The following is a 16,249-nucleotide window of genomic DNA, read 5'->3' as shown; positions in this document are numbered from 1 at the left end:
TCTTCTCTTCTACCAACATGTTTTCCCTCCACAACCACACTCTATAAATCCCAAGTCCATCCAGGACTCGAATAATAGTACTATTTTTTTGCGTAGAATCCTCCAGGACAGGAAATATTTTTTAAAATCTTTTGTTGTTTAATATGAAAAACTGCTCACATATCTAGTCTACATTCCCTTTCTCTGTCAACCTCCATCATCTTTATTTTATTAATAACCTTATGGTCATTGCCCCTCTGATTTTTCCTTTACTGTTCCTCAGGCACTACAAATAGGCCAATATTGTGCTCCCCACTTACTTTCTTACTATATTAAAATCAAAAGTAATTGCATAGTCTCACTCAACCTCCTATTTCTTTTTAGTATCTCAAACGTCGTGAAATTCCTTTAAATTTTCCTTCATTCCACATTGTCAGGCTTTGGACACCCATGCTTGTTTCATCTGATTACTATTTCCTAGTTTATTTATTCAGCGCTTATATTTTGGATTTTCAATAAAATAACAATATTTAATGAGAAAACGAAAGGAACAGACAGCAAAAAGATAGATCTCTGGTATTTTTTCCAAATAAATTCAACAGTGAATTTGCTGCTTGATTAACATCCAATTCAGTTGCTGATTTAAATATACTTACATATGACATGGAGAATATTACACATATATTTGTATAACAAAAGCCAAAGTAAGCTAATACTAGCAATTTTAATGTTGAAATTGTTTATTGAATATATCTTTGGGGCATTTGTGAAATTGCAACAAGGAATGGTTAATATCTTCTGTTATTCTTTTCCCAAAACCCCACTTTTGCCTAAAGCAAGTATTTTCCTTACATGACCTCTCCCACTTTCACATCCAGACTTTCTCATTCAGCTAGGACTTATCCTTGGCTAAAAGCTGCTGTCAGATCTATTATATGATTGGCTGAGAAGAAGTGTGCTTGTTTAAGTAGGACATTTCCTGCTAATACCCTTCTCCCTGTCTGTCTCTCCTTCATTGCTGCACAATACACCCTCTAGTGGCACAGGAGTGAACTACGATTTTTTCTCACAAAGAATAGGTTAGTTTGAATGCGAGTCAATTCAGCAATTTGAACTTAGGAGCCTGTTGTTGTCCATTAGCCCATATTATGTGTCAATATTACAGGCAGCTAGGATTACATCATTCTTTGACTACAGAACACATTGTAATATTCCTGTGCCATTCTCCTTTCTGTTACACAATGACTCAGCAAAACTTTAATTCCATTTGTTAATTTGCAAATTTAGATTTTCACTTTAAGAGATTCCACCAATCATATAAATTCAATTTATGGACAGGATCATAGAATCAGTTGAAATAAAATTTAAAGTAAGCTTCTCATATAATTCTAATGTTTAGATCATGACGGCAGAGTGATCTCCAAAAGTCCAACAAAAAAGCTAAATAATATCTGCGTTAAAAAGACTTGTACAAATAAATGTTTTGCGTATGAATGCTTGCATATTATACTTTTTTATTCACTTGTGCAATATAGCCTTCTTCCTCATGCTGCCAGTGACATTTTACTATATTCATCAGGCATTAAGAGTAAAGCCTTAGCACAGCCACATTATATAATCAGATAAAGAGAAATCACAGATTTAAACAATATACAGGATAGAAAAAAAAACCCTAACCTGAATTATTTGTTGTAAAGCTACTGAGATGATCAAGCATGTCACAATACAAATCACCAGGATACTGACCATCTGTGATGCTAAATTTTAAATATTGAATTACTGGTAAAAGAATTACACACAGATGCTTGAAATATAGCAAGTCATTTGATAACAGGCCTTTGACTTGGGGAGTTTTCTGACAATATTAATTTCTAACAAAATCCCTTATGAAACTGAAAGACAATTAGTGGTTTTCCATCGTTTGCTATACAAGGCATTGCCATTAACACTTCCAGCTTCCCATTTCATTGTCTTTTTCTTACTTTGAAATTAGCCCTTTTATCATCCAAGAATATAAAAAAAATCAATCTCACCATAATCCAAGACATACCAAGTATTATCACTCCCTCCAACTATATTTTTAAATCTAGGCAATTACATCATATTTTAAAAGACAGCAGAAGTTTGCTCGATGAACTGGCTGAAAGAATACTGGAATGGATTAAACTGTGTAGAACTGGGTTAAAACGAGTCTGACTGATGTAAAAAAAAATTGCTTTGTAAACATCCTCATTACAGCTGATCCTGCCCATGCACAATAATCAACACAAACAAGGGTATAGGAAGGACCTAGGGAATTTTATTCGCTCAGTCAGTTGTTAGTTTAGTTGTCACTTTTATATTCATGTGCTTCACAAATAAATACTTCTGGGCGTCAAATTTGTAGCAACCTTATTTTGAATATATTAAAAATGACAATCAGTTGCTTTGCCCAAAATCTTGCTGATCGAAAGATACCTTTATGTCCACCTGTTAATTATTTTAATGTAAATATTTTATTCGATTACTGGCTGAATAATCAGCACGATCATCATTAAAATGAATGAGGCAAAAATAACAATCTTTGTACACTTAACATCCTACACAAAACAGTAGTTATCTTAATGGTTTGGAGGAGGAATTACACTTAGAGGCAAAGTAATAAAACAGAACTGTTATTCATGTATTACTAAGAGTGAATCTAAACAAGCTAATATCTTGTGTACATTTCAGAGCAATAGAGCTTGTATTGAGATACTTATCAGGAATCTATCAACATTGGTCCACTTGTGATTACAGTGCAGTAGATGTTCTACAGACTACATCAAAGACTGCATATCTCACAGAAAGATAGGGAATGAAGATACAGCCCAATAATATTAATGGAAACACAATATGCAGCAGGCAAGACAAAGAGCACAAAAATCACACGTATTTAACCAAGAGGTTCTTTTTTTTTTGCAAATTATCCACAAGTTAATGTTTTAGAACAGGTAAGCTATAGATGAAAAATTCAACAACATCAATATTTCAGTTAAAAAATCTGTCAGCATTCACTAACCCTTTACTGGAAATTTCTTTCAATTCAATGCACTGACAATTAAAAATTTAAAGGAAAGGTATGTGAATGCTGAATCATAGAACTAATGTCTAGGGCTTTGTGAAATTATGTGGAAAATTAAATTCAAGAGGAACAGCTCTTATTGAAAATAACCACTTCACATTTCTTAAGCTTTTGGTTTGTCATTCAAGAAGAGTGTCTAATAACAAAAGATAAAATTAGATTCTAATGTCTAATCATCCATACAGGGTCAACCTGTGCAAGTATGCAAAGGTTAAGCATAAGATCTGTTTTTTCACCTCAGGAGTGGCATGGGATGATGGTTTAAATGAAGCATGGAATGAAGGGAAAATGAAGAAGGATGAACCTGTATATTCAAATCAACAGCTGCAGGTTTCGCTGAAGAAAGCAAGCTACTGTTTCAGCGGCTGTTAAACTAAGACCATGGGAACAGTTTGATTGTGGTGCTGCTTAAATTATGTATGCTCCCACTTTCATTCTGTTTCATTTAAAATAGCACAAACAAAATAGCCTTTAGTTTTCTGTTTCTTTTAGAATAATATTGGTTTTGGTTTATTCTTACAGTATTTTTTTTAAAAGAGTGGGAAACAAATAATGAAGCTCCAACAATCACAAAGTGCACAGAGATCAAAGATGACAGATTGAGGGACCCTTAGTTCACCTTAGCCTTGGGTTTTAACCATTGCCACTGCTGTAACATGGTATTACTGACTTGAATAGGTGATCAAGGCAACAGTTTGAAGCCAATCACAGACTAATTCAGTATTTCATCATTAAATGGTGTTCCTAAATAAGCACATTAAAAATAAAATAAGTAGTTGAGACTTCCATTAGCATGAATTTAAAATCGAACATTTAGACAGCATCAGCTAAATATTAAGATAGAAACAAAGGACAACAGTGCATTGCATAGATGAACAGTCATTTTAAGTGTTCTTTTAATTCTTTTGTATATTCATTATTTTTTGAACACAGTTCAGTATCCAAAACTATAACTGATTTTGAAGTATTCTTTCAATTAAAACAAATGAATAATGTGGTTTATGAAAACACAGTGTGTTTTCTTCTTACACCATCTTAACAATGAGCTATCTTACAGGCAATAGCAAGACTCATCTTAACTGCACAAGGCTTCAAGTGTAGACTATGCACCACAATGACATAAACATGAAGAATTAGAAGGTAAATAAAAAGCAAAGACCCACCATGTCCTCTTTGCAGTGAGGCAGGCGACCTGTATATAGCAATAGGCACTGAATGGTGTTTGCTGCCATGAAAATGGTGAATATGGTGAGCTCCACCTAAGCTCGAAGCACTCCATGACACTCCAAAAAAACAGCTGAAAGTCAAAAGAACTATCCAAAATGCCAAATGAATACAGGTTGTGATAGTTTCAATGCTGGACTTCGCTGTTGCTCTCGGGTTCATGATGCTCCCTGAGAAAAAGATTTGCATCCCCCATGTAACAAATGTCACAACTGTACACAGCCCATTATTTCAAGTCTGCCTCACAGTTTTGTTTTTTATTCCTGCTGTCCTCTTCTGCTAGGAAATCCACAGCATACTTTAAAAAAATCCAGTCAGTGCAGTGTGTCTGTTCCCAGCTAAAAAAACATAACTACCTGCATTTCCAGCAGTAGCTACCAGGTTCCTTTATGTTAATACTCCAATAGATCCAGGACTGAGACTGCTGAGGAGTTTTTTTCTCCCTACATAAGGCACATCATCATCATCATCCACTGGGTATTCAATATCATTTAAATTTTACAGGATGGCACTTCACAGTGCTGTAAGGGAAATTAAAATGCTTCTTCAATCCAGTTACAGCCTGGAAGAAATGTAACACACAGCACAGCACTGTGTCTGACCAAAGCCACCTAATAAATAGCTTGCTCGCCAATCCGAATGCAGAAGTCAGGGTAGTGAGAATAATGCCAGAGGATATTCCTCACTGAATTGTGTACACTTATGAAAGGACCTGGAACAGACCATGCTGGTGAGAAGGCTATGCAAATCTGCAGTCTCAAAACAGCAAATCACTGAAGCTTGGATGCATTGCAGAGGAAGAGCCTATTTTAAAATAGGGATACTGAAATATGCTAGGATATTCAACACTGTCTTTATTTTAAAAAGAAACTGATATATACTAAGTCTAAATCAAAAAAATTGACAGAAACTTAAAATCCTCACTTAGAATAATACTGCACATCATATTGCATCGTCAGTTTATAAAATAAAATCCCAATCTCCCCCAGGAAGACAGTTCAGAGGTTCCAATATCCTCGGTTAGTCCTTTACAATTTTTAAACGAAGGCAGGCACTGTTGTGATTGGTCAGAAACCTCCCTGCACGGTCCACCAGGTGCTCAATCCAAAGCTACTAAATATGCCTCGACACAAACTACTCATCCATCATTTTTGATGATCTTCTAATTGCACACTCATCTCCACCAAGGAACACCTCTCTCCCTTTCACTGACAGATATTTAAGTGTACAATCCTATAACAGGGATGGAGACAATGTTGCAGATAAAAGGGGGAAATTCTATGAAAGTACTTCCTTTTGAAAATAAGAAATTTTGCTCACTAGCATTTTTCAAAAAATTCTCTTTACTGTTTTGTTTTTTTTCCCAACACTGATCCTGCTGAACTAAATTTCCCCCGAGAAAGATGTGTTTATCTTGACAGGTGTTTGCGCGACCAGCAGCCTCTCAAAGGCATTGTTATTCATTGCTTTGATGTACAATAGGAAACACTAAATCTGCAAATTAATGTACTTATTGAATTGCATTCTAAATAAAATTAAAGCAAGAAAGAGCACCAGATTAACTTAATGTCTTTGCAATGCTGTACGCATGTTAAATTTGATACGTTCTTTGTAGAGGATGTGGCAGAATTACTTCTCCATCATGTGTAACTGAAGCAAAACTAGTGTTGCACAATCATTGAACATGAAATCTACTTCATTTCTTTGTCCTCAATCTTTTAAATGAAATACATTCTGCAGTAACTAAGCTTAAGTTGGATAACTGCTTCAATCAATTATTTTAAGTAATGCTACCGAAAGGCATGCAAAACACAATAGCGTGGCAAGAGCCCTGTTGAGAATAGACTTATGAAGGAGCTCTGGGACTAATTTTTATAAAAAAAATACAGGTCAACCATCTTTATACTGAAACAGGCAATAAATGATTACTTTTGGCTGCTTCACAACTTCTTTGTTTTACTAAACAGGTTTTCCACCTGCACTCTTGGATGTCGTCTGAGATTCAAAGATCATTTCACAGCCCAGCAATTTTTTTATTTACTTCAACGCCAGTATGGATGAGCCACATAAGGGACCACAAGACTATTGCCAGATGAGTAGAGCATCTTGTTAATGTTTTCTTAAACTCTTAATGAATTTGGCATGAGTACATGTTTATGAATTGAGAATACAGCAAGGTCCTACTAAGGGAGGGGTGAGATCTAACAGATGCTTTCTTCTTACTACTATGACCAAATTTGATTGGATTTTATGAAGAAAGATTTTTTCTATATTTAGTGTGTACAAAATTCTTAATAAATCCAAATAGCTCATCTTCTGATAGGTCATACAAAAAAAATGCTTTCTTTCCATTCAGCCTTTTGAGAGTTAACCATCAATATGATGAGATACTGAAGCCTTGGTTTAATCATCCAATAAATGTATGGCATGCAGGTTGTGACACTAGCTTAGATGTTTCTGGTCTGCGAATTAACGATGCTACTTGCCGTAAATTGCTTCCCCCTCTTCCAATTTGACCTAAAAGAATTTGCATTTTTTCTTCACCATTTTAGTTTGAGCTGGAAGCGCTACCAAAATAAACTAGATACATTACTTCAACCCGTTGATCACAGGAACAGAGCCTCCAACCACCTCCAACTCAACTAACAAACAACAAATGGATGAGCATAGCACATCTTCTGGATCCTTATGGCCTAGTGCAAATTACCGAGGAAGCTAACAGATTTTTCTTCTTTGAAAAGAGCCAAAAAGGAAAAGTAAAAATAAAACTCGATTATCACTGCAAATGTTACAGGTGGCGGAGGAGAAAGGTGGGTGGTTGAGGACTAAGTAATGTTGAGAAAATGGATTACAGTGTACTACTTGTGCGCAGAGGAGAAGGAAGTATGTGCCAAATGAGGGGAGGAATAATTTAAAGAGCAATGTAGGCTGATCATGGTACAGGCAATTCCCCACTGAGTGCTGTGAGGTACTTCATAATATCTGCTGCTTTTTTAATGAGTGGCTGCTAGGAAAAAAGACCGAGTAAAATCCCCATGTGTTATTTGTCTTAAAATCTTTAAATTCTCTATGTTCAACTCCACAAGTTATTTAAACTTAGTATTTCTATTTTTAAGCTGCCTTCAACACAAATGATTGGCTTTTTGAGACTATAATTGACATGAGGTTTAAGGAAAGTAGTACTTTTAGCTAAAAGGAAAAGAAAGTAGTAACACGTGTAATCGCTCTCGGTTCTCGTCCCGTGCCTAGAGGTGCACGAAGCAGACAAAGTACATGCTTACATCAGTTTCTGTAGCTCATTTTTTTATAGGTTGCTAGCTTGAAGTCGAGGCTATAGCTTGAGGGAATCACTCCTCATCCAGCATGGCTGACCAGGAGCCTCACCTGCTCTTACTGCCTGACATAGTATTGGATGGATTAGCAGGTTGATAATCAACCTGTTCAATCACACAATGAACGCACCTCCTGTAGCCATCAAATCCTGGAGAGGGACTTGACCCCAGAGCTTCTGGCTTCGAGGTAGGGACACTGCCCACTGCCCCATAAGACCTTCCACACATAATACTGATATAAATAATCATATTTTTAATATTTATACTGAGCAGGATATTTATACAGAATTGATACAGGACAGAAAATGGATAACAATTCACAGTAGAATTGTGCATGATTCAACTAGATTTTTAACTTCAGTAACATAGCTAAAGAAAACATCCATTTTAACAATCTACTTAAACACGGGTTCCTGATCGGTGCCACCGGTCCGGGGTGTGCCGCCATTTTACGTGGGCAGGCCAATTAATGCCCTCCCAGCGTGACGTCCGTCAGGAAGCGCTATGCGCTCCCTGTGTGGGTGGGGGGGGAATTCCCTGAGCCAGGAGTGTGCTCTTTCGCGCATGCGCACAAAACAGTACACAGATCTCCCTGAGGCAAAGTGCTGCCTCGGAGAGAACAGCTCAGGTTTGAAAGTTTCAATAAAGAAGGGAAAAAAATTACTGACATGTCCACTCATGTGTCACTGTCACATGAGTTGGGACATGTCAATTTCTTTTATTTAAACATTTTTTTAACATTTTAATACCCTTATGAAAGTTCATCCCGCCCGTGGATGAGGTTTCATGTTTTTTCAGAAACCCGCCTGGGTTCCTGGCCTGCCTGCCAACCTTAAGGTTGGACGGGCAGGTCCATTAGTCATGTTAATTGCTTTTTTAATGACCTTAATAGGTCTTTGGCAGTTTGGCGGGCGCGCAGCCGATTCGGCTGCGCACCCACCGAACTGAAAATCTAGGTGACGTAAGGACGCACACCCGACGTCACCCTGCGTCATTTTACGCATGGGCGAGCGGGCCTGCCACACCCCCCCCCCGCTCGCCGAACAGAAGATTCTGCCCATGGTGCCTGAACTGAGAGTTAGTGGAGTTCTGATCTGTTTGTTGGATATGAGGATATCTGGTTTTTGAGCCCTCAGGCCACAAATTAACTTTTCAGTTACACATTAAAAGCGAAAAGCAGCCTTCAAGCTATTGTTTTGGTGACTTCACATATAAACCCATACCTGCAATATTCAGATAAATCACTTTGAAAACAAATCACAGCTGTTGTAAAAATAGTGTTACTGTGGTATTATAAAGAATTCTTGTAGGCTGGCATAGACATGCCCAGCCTAATTCATGTGAAAGAATAAAATAATTCAAAAAAGAACATCTATCCTCAAGGGAGAATAATGCCAAGGAGTAAGTATCACTTTTAAATTAAGTTTTTGTAACCTCCTTTTTATTTGGAACAAAATTCTGTTTTTAGTGTCTCAGTAGAGAGGAAACTATATTTTCAGTCAAGTTACATACTTAGACAATACCACGTCAAACCATGATGTTGACAAACAAAAATCAATGTATTTTTGTCCTCTGGAACCAGGTAGTGAACACTGAATTGACTTGGCATCAGCATAAATTTTAGGAATACAATCCAACTGCAGTTGCACTACTCACTGTTCAACACTGACCAAAGAAATTACAGACTTCAGGTTTTTAAAAAGCCTTTCCAAATGAGTGTAAGAACTGTAAGCAACCAATTGTAAATATGAACATGTTTTGAAAATATTTCTTACAATATTAAGTCAGTCAAATTCTTAAAAATGTTTCAATGCTGCCTCTACTAGAGTAGAAGCACTGACCAGATTGAAACCGGGAGCCACCTTCAGAATCCCCTGTATTTTCTTACATTAGCCCGAAGAAGCATGGTGAGCTCCTCAAAATAAGGTGTCACATGGTGTAGATTGACCCAATATAGTATTATACAGACAACAGTCAAGTAAATACACCTTGCTGTGTACTCATATTCCAGAGCATAGAATCATGAAATCATAGGAGGTTTATGGCACAGGAAGCCACTTGGCCCATTGTGTCTGCACCAGTCGAACAAACGAGCCAACCAGCCTAATCCCACTGTCCAGCATATGGTCCGTAGTCCTGCAGGTTATGGCACTTCAGGTGCACATCCAGGCACCTTTTAATTGAAATGAGGTTTTCTGCTTCTACCACCTTTTCAGGCAGTGAGTTCCATACCCCTACCACCCCCTGGGTGAAAAACCTTTGCCTCATCCCCCCTCTAATCCTTCTAACAATCACTTGAAATCTATGCCCCCTAGTCACTGATACTCTGCTAAGGTAAAGAGGCCCTTTCGTACATCTCAATCAAATCTCCCCTTCAGCCTCCTCTGTTCCAAGGGGAATAACCCCAGCCTATCCAATCTCTCCTTATTGCTGCAATTTCCCAGTCCTGGCAACATCCTTGTAAATCTCCTCTGTACCCTCTCTAGCGCAATTACATCCTTTCTGTAATGAGGTGACCAGACCTGCACACACTACTCAAGCTGTGGCCTAACTAACGACTTATATAGTTCCAGCATAACCTCCCTGCTCTTATGTTCTATGCCTCGGCTAATAAAGGAAAAGGGTTCCATATGCCTTCTTAACCACCTTATTGACCTTCAGGGATCTGTGGACATTCACTACAAGGTCCTTCACTTCCTCTACAATTCTCAGCATCCTCCCATTTATCATGTATTCCTTTGCCTTGTTTGATCTTCCCAAAAGCATCACCTCACACTTCTCTGGGTCGAATTCCATTTGCCATATCTCTGCCCATCTAACCAGGCCGCTGATATCCCACAGTCTACAGCTTCCAACCTATCAACCACATGGCCAATTTTTGTGTCATCTGCAAACTTCTTGATCTTGCTCCTACATTTACAACTAACTCATTAATATATTACCATAAATAGCGGGGGACCTAGTTCTGAGCCCTGCAAAACTCCACTGGAAACAGCCGTCAACAATTACCCTTTGTTTCCTGCCACCGAGCCAATTTTGTATCCAGCTTGCTACATTCCCCTGGACCCCATGGACTTTTATTTGTTTTAACCAGTCTGCCATGTGGGATCTTGCCAAAAGCCTTGCTCTATGTAGACCACATCAACTGCACTACCCTCATCAATCCTCCTTGTTACTTCCTCAAAAAATTCAATCAAGTTAGCTAAACACAACTTTCCCTCAACAAATCCACACTAACTGTCTCACCTTTTTACAATTTATATAAATAACTTGGATGAAGGGACGGAAGAAATGATTGTTAAATTTGCTGATGACACAAAGATAGGTATGAAAGTAAATTGCGAAGAGGACGTAAGGAGGCTACAAAGTGACATAAATAGATTAAGTGAGTGGGCAAAGATTTGGCAAATGGAATATAATGTGGGCAAATGTGAAATTGTTCATTTTGGCAGGAGGAATAAAAAAGAAGCTTATTACCTAAATGGTGAGAGATTGCAGAGCTCTAAGATTCAGAGGATGACCTGGGTGGCCTAGTGCACGAATCACAAAAGTTTAGCATGCAGGTACAGCAGGAAAGTAGGAAAGCTAATAAAATGTTATCATTTATTGTGAGGGGATTTGATCAAAAAGTAGGGAGGTTATGCTTCAGTTGTGCAGGGCATTGGTGAGACCACATCTGGAGTATTGTGTACATCACTAGTCTCCTTATTTAAAGAAAGATGTAAATGCATTAGAAGCAGTTCAGAGAAGGTTTGGGCAGGTTGTCTTATGAGGAAAGGCTGGACAGGTTAGGCATGTGTCTACTGGAATTTAGAAGAGTAATAGGCAATTTAATTGAAACCTTTAAGGTCCTGAGGGATCTTGACAGGGTGGATGTGGAGAGGATATTTCCTCTTGCGGGAGAATCTAGAACTAGGGGTCACTGTTTAAAAATAAGGGGTCACTCATTTAAGACAGAGATGAGGAGAATATTTTTCTCTCAGAGGGTTGTGAGTCTTTGGAACTCTCTTCCTCAAAAGGCGGTGGAAGCAGAGTCTTTGAATATTTTTAAGGCAGAGCTAGATAGATTCTGGATTAACAAAGGGATGAAAGGTTATCAGGGGTAGGCAAGAATGTAGGGTTGAGGTTACATTCAGATCAGCCATGATCTTATTGAATGGCGGAGCAGGCTCGAGGGGCCGAGTGACCTACACCTAACTCGTATGTTCGTATGTCTGTCTTCGATTAATCCGTGCCTAAGTGACAGTTTCTCCTGCCTCTGAGTAGGACTCAGTGCGTGCAGTTGTTGGGCTCAAAATAGTATATTTTGATTGTGAGGTGAACGGGAGAGGATAAAAAGCGCAGATTGAGAGGCCTACCTGCAGTGAGACCAATGGCAAAGTGACGTCACGAACCACAACATGACGCGAGTGCGGGAAAAGCAGCTCATTGGTGAGTAGGATTGGTGAATATTTCTAGCCTTTAAAGTAAAAGTAAGGTCTTTAGTTTGTGTTTAGGTCTCTAGTCATTTTTTCTCTCTCTTTCTTAAAAATACATTGTTAAGTATAAGATTGATGCTGGTGTGTAAAAAATAAAATAAAATTAAGTGTAAAGAATGGGGCATTCTTCAAGTGTAAAGATCAGGGATACTACAGTAATTAATTAATTAAATAACATACGATTGTGATGGCAGGACGGGCGATGTGTTGCTGCAGCATGTGGAGACTGCTGGACACCAAGGTGGTCTGAGCGAGCACATCTGTACTAAGTGTTTGCAGGTCGAGGAAATTCAGATCCGAGTTGAGGAGCTGGAGTCTGAGCTGCAGACATTGCACCACATCAGGGAGGGGGAAAGTTACCTGGACACTTTGCTCCAGGAGGTAGTCACACCTCTCAGATTAGGTAATTCAAATTTAGACTATGATCAGGGACAGGAGGGTATGACTGCAGGTGAGGCAGGTATGGGGACCCGGGGGTGGCATTCGAGGAGCCTCAGCACTTGGAATTGTCCAACAGTTAGAGGTTCTTGCAAGCTGTGTGGACAAGAGCGGTGACTGCAGGGAGGATGAGCAAACGAACCACGGCACCATGGTACAGGGATCCATTCAACTGGGTGGAGGAAATAGGAACGTAGACGTGGTACGGGACAGTATAATTAGGAGCATACATGCTGTTCTCTGCAGCCATGAGCGTGGGTCCTGAAGGTTGTGTTGCCTGCCTGGTGCCAGGGTTAAGGACATCTCCTCAGGGCTGGAAAGGAACTTGGAGTGGGAGGGGAGGGATCCAGTTGTCGTCATCTATGTCGGTACCAACAACATTGATAGGGCTAGAAAAGAGGTTCTGCTGAAAGAATTTGAACAGTTAGGAGCTAAATTAAAAAGCAGAACTTCTAAGGTAATAATCTCGGGATCACTACCTGAATCATAAGCAAACTGTCATAGGGTAAATAAAGTCAAGGAGTTAAATGCATGGCTCAAAGATTGGTGTGGGAGGAATGGGTTTCAGTTAATGGGGCACTGGCACCAGTACTGGGGCAGAAGGGAGCTGTTCCGGTGGGAAGGGTTTCACTGGAACCGTGCTGGGACCAGTGTCCTGGTGAATCAAATAACTAGGGTTGTAGAGAGGGCTTTAAACTAAATAGAGGCGGGGGGAGGGGGGTTGTTCTGGAGAGGTGATATGTAGGTTTACAAAGCAAAAGGATTTGGCAGCATTGCAGGGCAGCTATTTAGGTAATGATACCCAGAGTATAACAGGAAGGGACAGAGTGTACAAACATAAAAAACAGCAGCAAATAAGGTCAAAGGGGGAAAAATGGTAAAAAGGCAAAATTAATGGCTCTACTTAAATGCACGTAGTATTCAGAACAAAATAAATGAATTAATGACACAAATAGAGGGTCTTGTAGCCATTATGGAGACATGGTTACAAGCAAATCAAAGCCGGGAACTAAATTTTCAGGGGAATGTGACTTTTCAAAAGGACAGGCAGGAAGGAAAGGGTGGAGGAGTAGCTTTGTTTGTACGAGATGGAATAAGTATGATAGCAAGGAATGATCTTGGATCGGAAGATGTAGAATCCATATGGGTGGAGGTAAGAAATAACAAGGGGAAGAAGACACTGGTAGGAGTAGTCTATAGGCCCCCAAACAGTAGCTTTACTGTAGGACAGAGAATAAATCAGGGGATAATGAGGGCTTGTAAAAAAGGCAGTACATTAATCATGGGTGACTTTAATCTTCACGTAGATTGGGAAAATCAAATTGACAGAGGTAGCCACGAACAAGAATTCGTAGAGTGTATTCAGGACAGTTTCCTAGAACAATATGTTGTGGATCCAACCAGGGATCAGGCAATTTTGGATCTGGTAATGTTTAATGAGGCAGATTTAATAAATTATCTCATAGTAAAAGAGCCCCAATGAAACAGTGACCATAACATGGCAGAATTTAGCATTCAGTTTGTGAGTGAGAAACCTGGGTCAGAAACAACTGTGCTAAACTTAAATAAGGGTAATTACAAAAGAATGAGGGCAGAGCTGGCTGGAGTGGACTGGGAAAGGAGTTTAGCAGAAATGACAGTTGGTGAACAATGGCAGATGTTTAAGAAAACAGTTCATGACTCACAATAAAGATATATCCCAGTGAGGAAGAAGGATTCTAGGAAGTTGATAAACTATCCATGGTCAACCAAGGAAGTTAAGCATAGGGCAGGATCTTCCAGTCAGCAAGCAGGGGCGGGGCCCGCTCAGCGACACGTAAAATGACGTGGGATGACATTGGGTGGAACTCCTGACGTCACCCAGCGTCATTTCCATTTCCATTTCCAGCTGATTCAGCTGCACCCCTGCTGACCTGTCAATGGCCTATTAAGGCCATTGAAAAAGTTATTAACATCATTAATGGACCTGCCTGTCCAACCTTAAGGTTGGCAGGCAGGCCGGGAGCCCTGGTGGGCTTAAGAAAAAGCATGAAACCTCATCCAAACGGGATGAGGTTTTATGAGGGTTTTAAAATATTTAATAAAGGTTTCAGTAAAAGTTATGCACATGTCCCAACTCATGTGACAGTGTCACATGATGAGGGGACATGTCAGGGAAATCTTGCTATCATTTGTTTAACAATTTTTAATTTGGAACCGATCTCCCTGTGTCTCACTTAGCCTCAGGGAGATCAGTGCGCTCTTTCGGGCACATGCGTGAAAGAGCGCACTCTTGGCTGAGGGAATCCCCTCCCCGCCCACACAGGGAGCGCATAGCACTTCCTGGCGGATGTCACGCTGGGTGGGCCTTAACTGGCCCGCCCACATAAAATGGCGGTGCATCCCCGATTGGGGGCGCCGATTGGAGGCGCGCCTGCCCGCTCCTGCGCATCCCCCCCAACAGGGGGAAAATTTTTCCCGTAATATCAAATTGACAGAAAAAATATACAAAGTGGCAAAGATTAGTGGTAAACCAAAGGATTGGGAAAGTTTTAAAAACTAACAAAAGATGAACAAAAAAGTAATAAATAGGGAGAAAATAAATTTTGAGGATAAACTAGCAAGCAATATAAAAATGGACAGTAAGAGCTTCTTTAAATATATAAAAAGGGACAAGCCAAAGTGAAAATAGGCCACTTAGGGAATGAGGCTGGGAAAGTAATAATGAGGAACTAGGAAATGGCAGAGGAGTTGAATAAATACTTTGCATCAGTCTTCACGCTAGAAGACACTAATAGCATTACAAAAATACTAAATAAATCAAGGGGCAAAAGGGGAGGAGGAAATAAATACAATAACTGTCACTGGAGAAAAGGTACTAGGGAAACTAATGGGGCTAAAGACTGATAAGTCCCCTGGGACTGATGGGTTGCATCCTAGGATATTAAAGGAAGTAGCTACAAAGATAGTGGTTGCACTGGTAGTAATCTTCTAAGAATCCTTAGATTCTGGTAAAGTCCCAAAGGATTGGAAAACTGCCAATGTAAATCCCCTAATTCAAGAAGGGAGGCAGACAAAAAGCAGCTAACTAAAGACCAATGAGCCTAACATCTGTCATTGGGAAAATGTTAGAGTCTGTTATAAAGGATGTAATTGCAGAGCACTTAGAAATACGTAATGTAATCAAGCAGAGTCAGCATGGCTTCATGAAGGGGAAATCATGCCTGACAAATTTTTAAAAATTCTTTGATGAGGTAAACAATAGGATAGACAAAGGGGAACCATAGATGTAATATACTTGGATTTCCAAAAGGCATTTGGTAAGGTATCGCACATAAGGCTTCTCAATAAGATAAGAGCACATAGTGTTGGGGCGGTACATTAGCATGAATTGGCTAACTAACAGTAGACAGAGAGTTAGGATAGAGAGGGCATTTTCAGGATGGGAACCTGTAACTAGTGGAGTGCCACAGGGATCATTGCTGGGGCTACAATTATTTACAATATATATTAATGACTTGGATGAGGGAAGTGAATGTACTATTACCAAGTTTGTGGATGACACAAAAATAGGTGGGAAGGCAAGTGGTGAGGATGACACAAGGAGTCTGCAGAGAGATATAGACAGGTTAAGTGAGTGGGCAAAAACTTGGCAAATGGAATATAATGTGAGAAAATGTGAGGTTATAACTTTGGAAGGAAGAATAGAGCAGCTG

At 39.4% G+C, this 16,249-nt stretch overlaps 1 protein-coding gene across 5 annotated transcripts in view; it reads right to left on the bottom strand.

The window, feature by feature from the left end:
* Positions 1 to 16,249, bottom strand: part of nrxn1a (neurexin 1a) — a 1,849,731-nt gene that overhangs the window by 602,283 nt on the left and 1,231,199 nt on the right. For 3 of the 5 annotated variants that reach the window (XM_078556996.1, XM_078556997.1, XM_078556998.1), the window contains exon 1: positions 4,246 to 5,004. The exons of 1 other annotated variant lie outside the window; for it this stretch is intronic. In XM_078556996.1, coding sequence (XP_078413122.1) covers positions 4,246 to 4,495 — 250 coding nt within the window. In that variant the 5' untranslated portion in view covers positions 4,496 to 5,004. Of the gene's footprint in view, positions 1 to 4,245; positions 5,064 to 16,249 lie in introns of those variants that run through there. One more of the 5 variants, XM_078556995.1, reaches the window with a different exon arrangement.

The sequence above is a fragment of the Cetorhinus maximus genome, chromosome 14, assembly GCF_964194155.1.
Source record: "Cetorhinus maximus chromosome 14, sCetMax3.hap1.1, whole genome shotgun sequence".
Taxonomy (NCBI): domain Eukaryota; kingdom Metazoa; phylum Chordata; class Chondrichthyes; order Lamniformes; family Cetorhinidae; genus Cetorhinus; species Cetorhinus maximus.
Note: the sequence above shows the minus strand (reverse complement) of the source record. Positions and strands in the feature narration are given on the sequence as shown.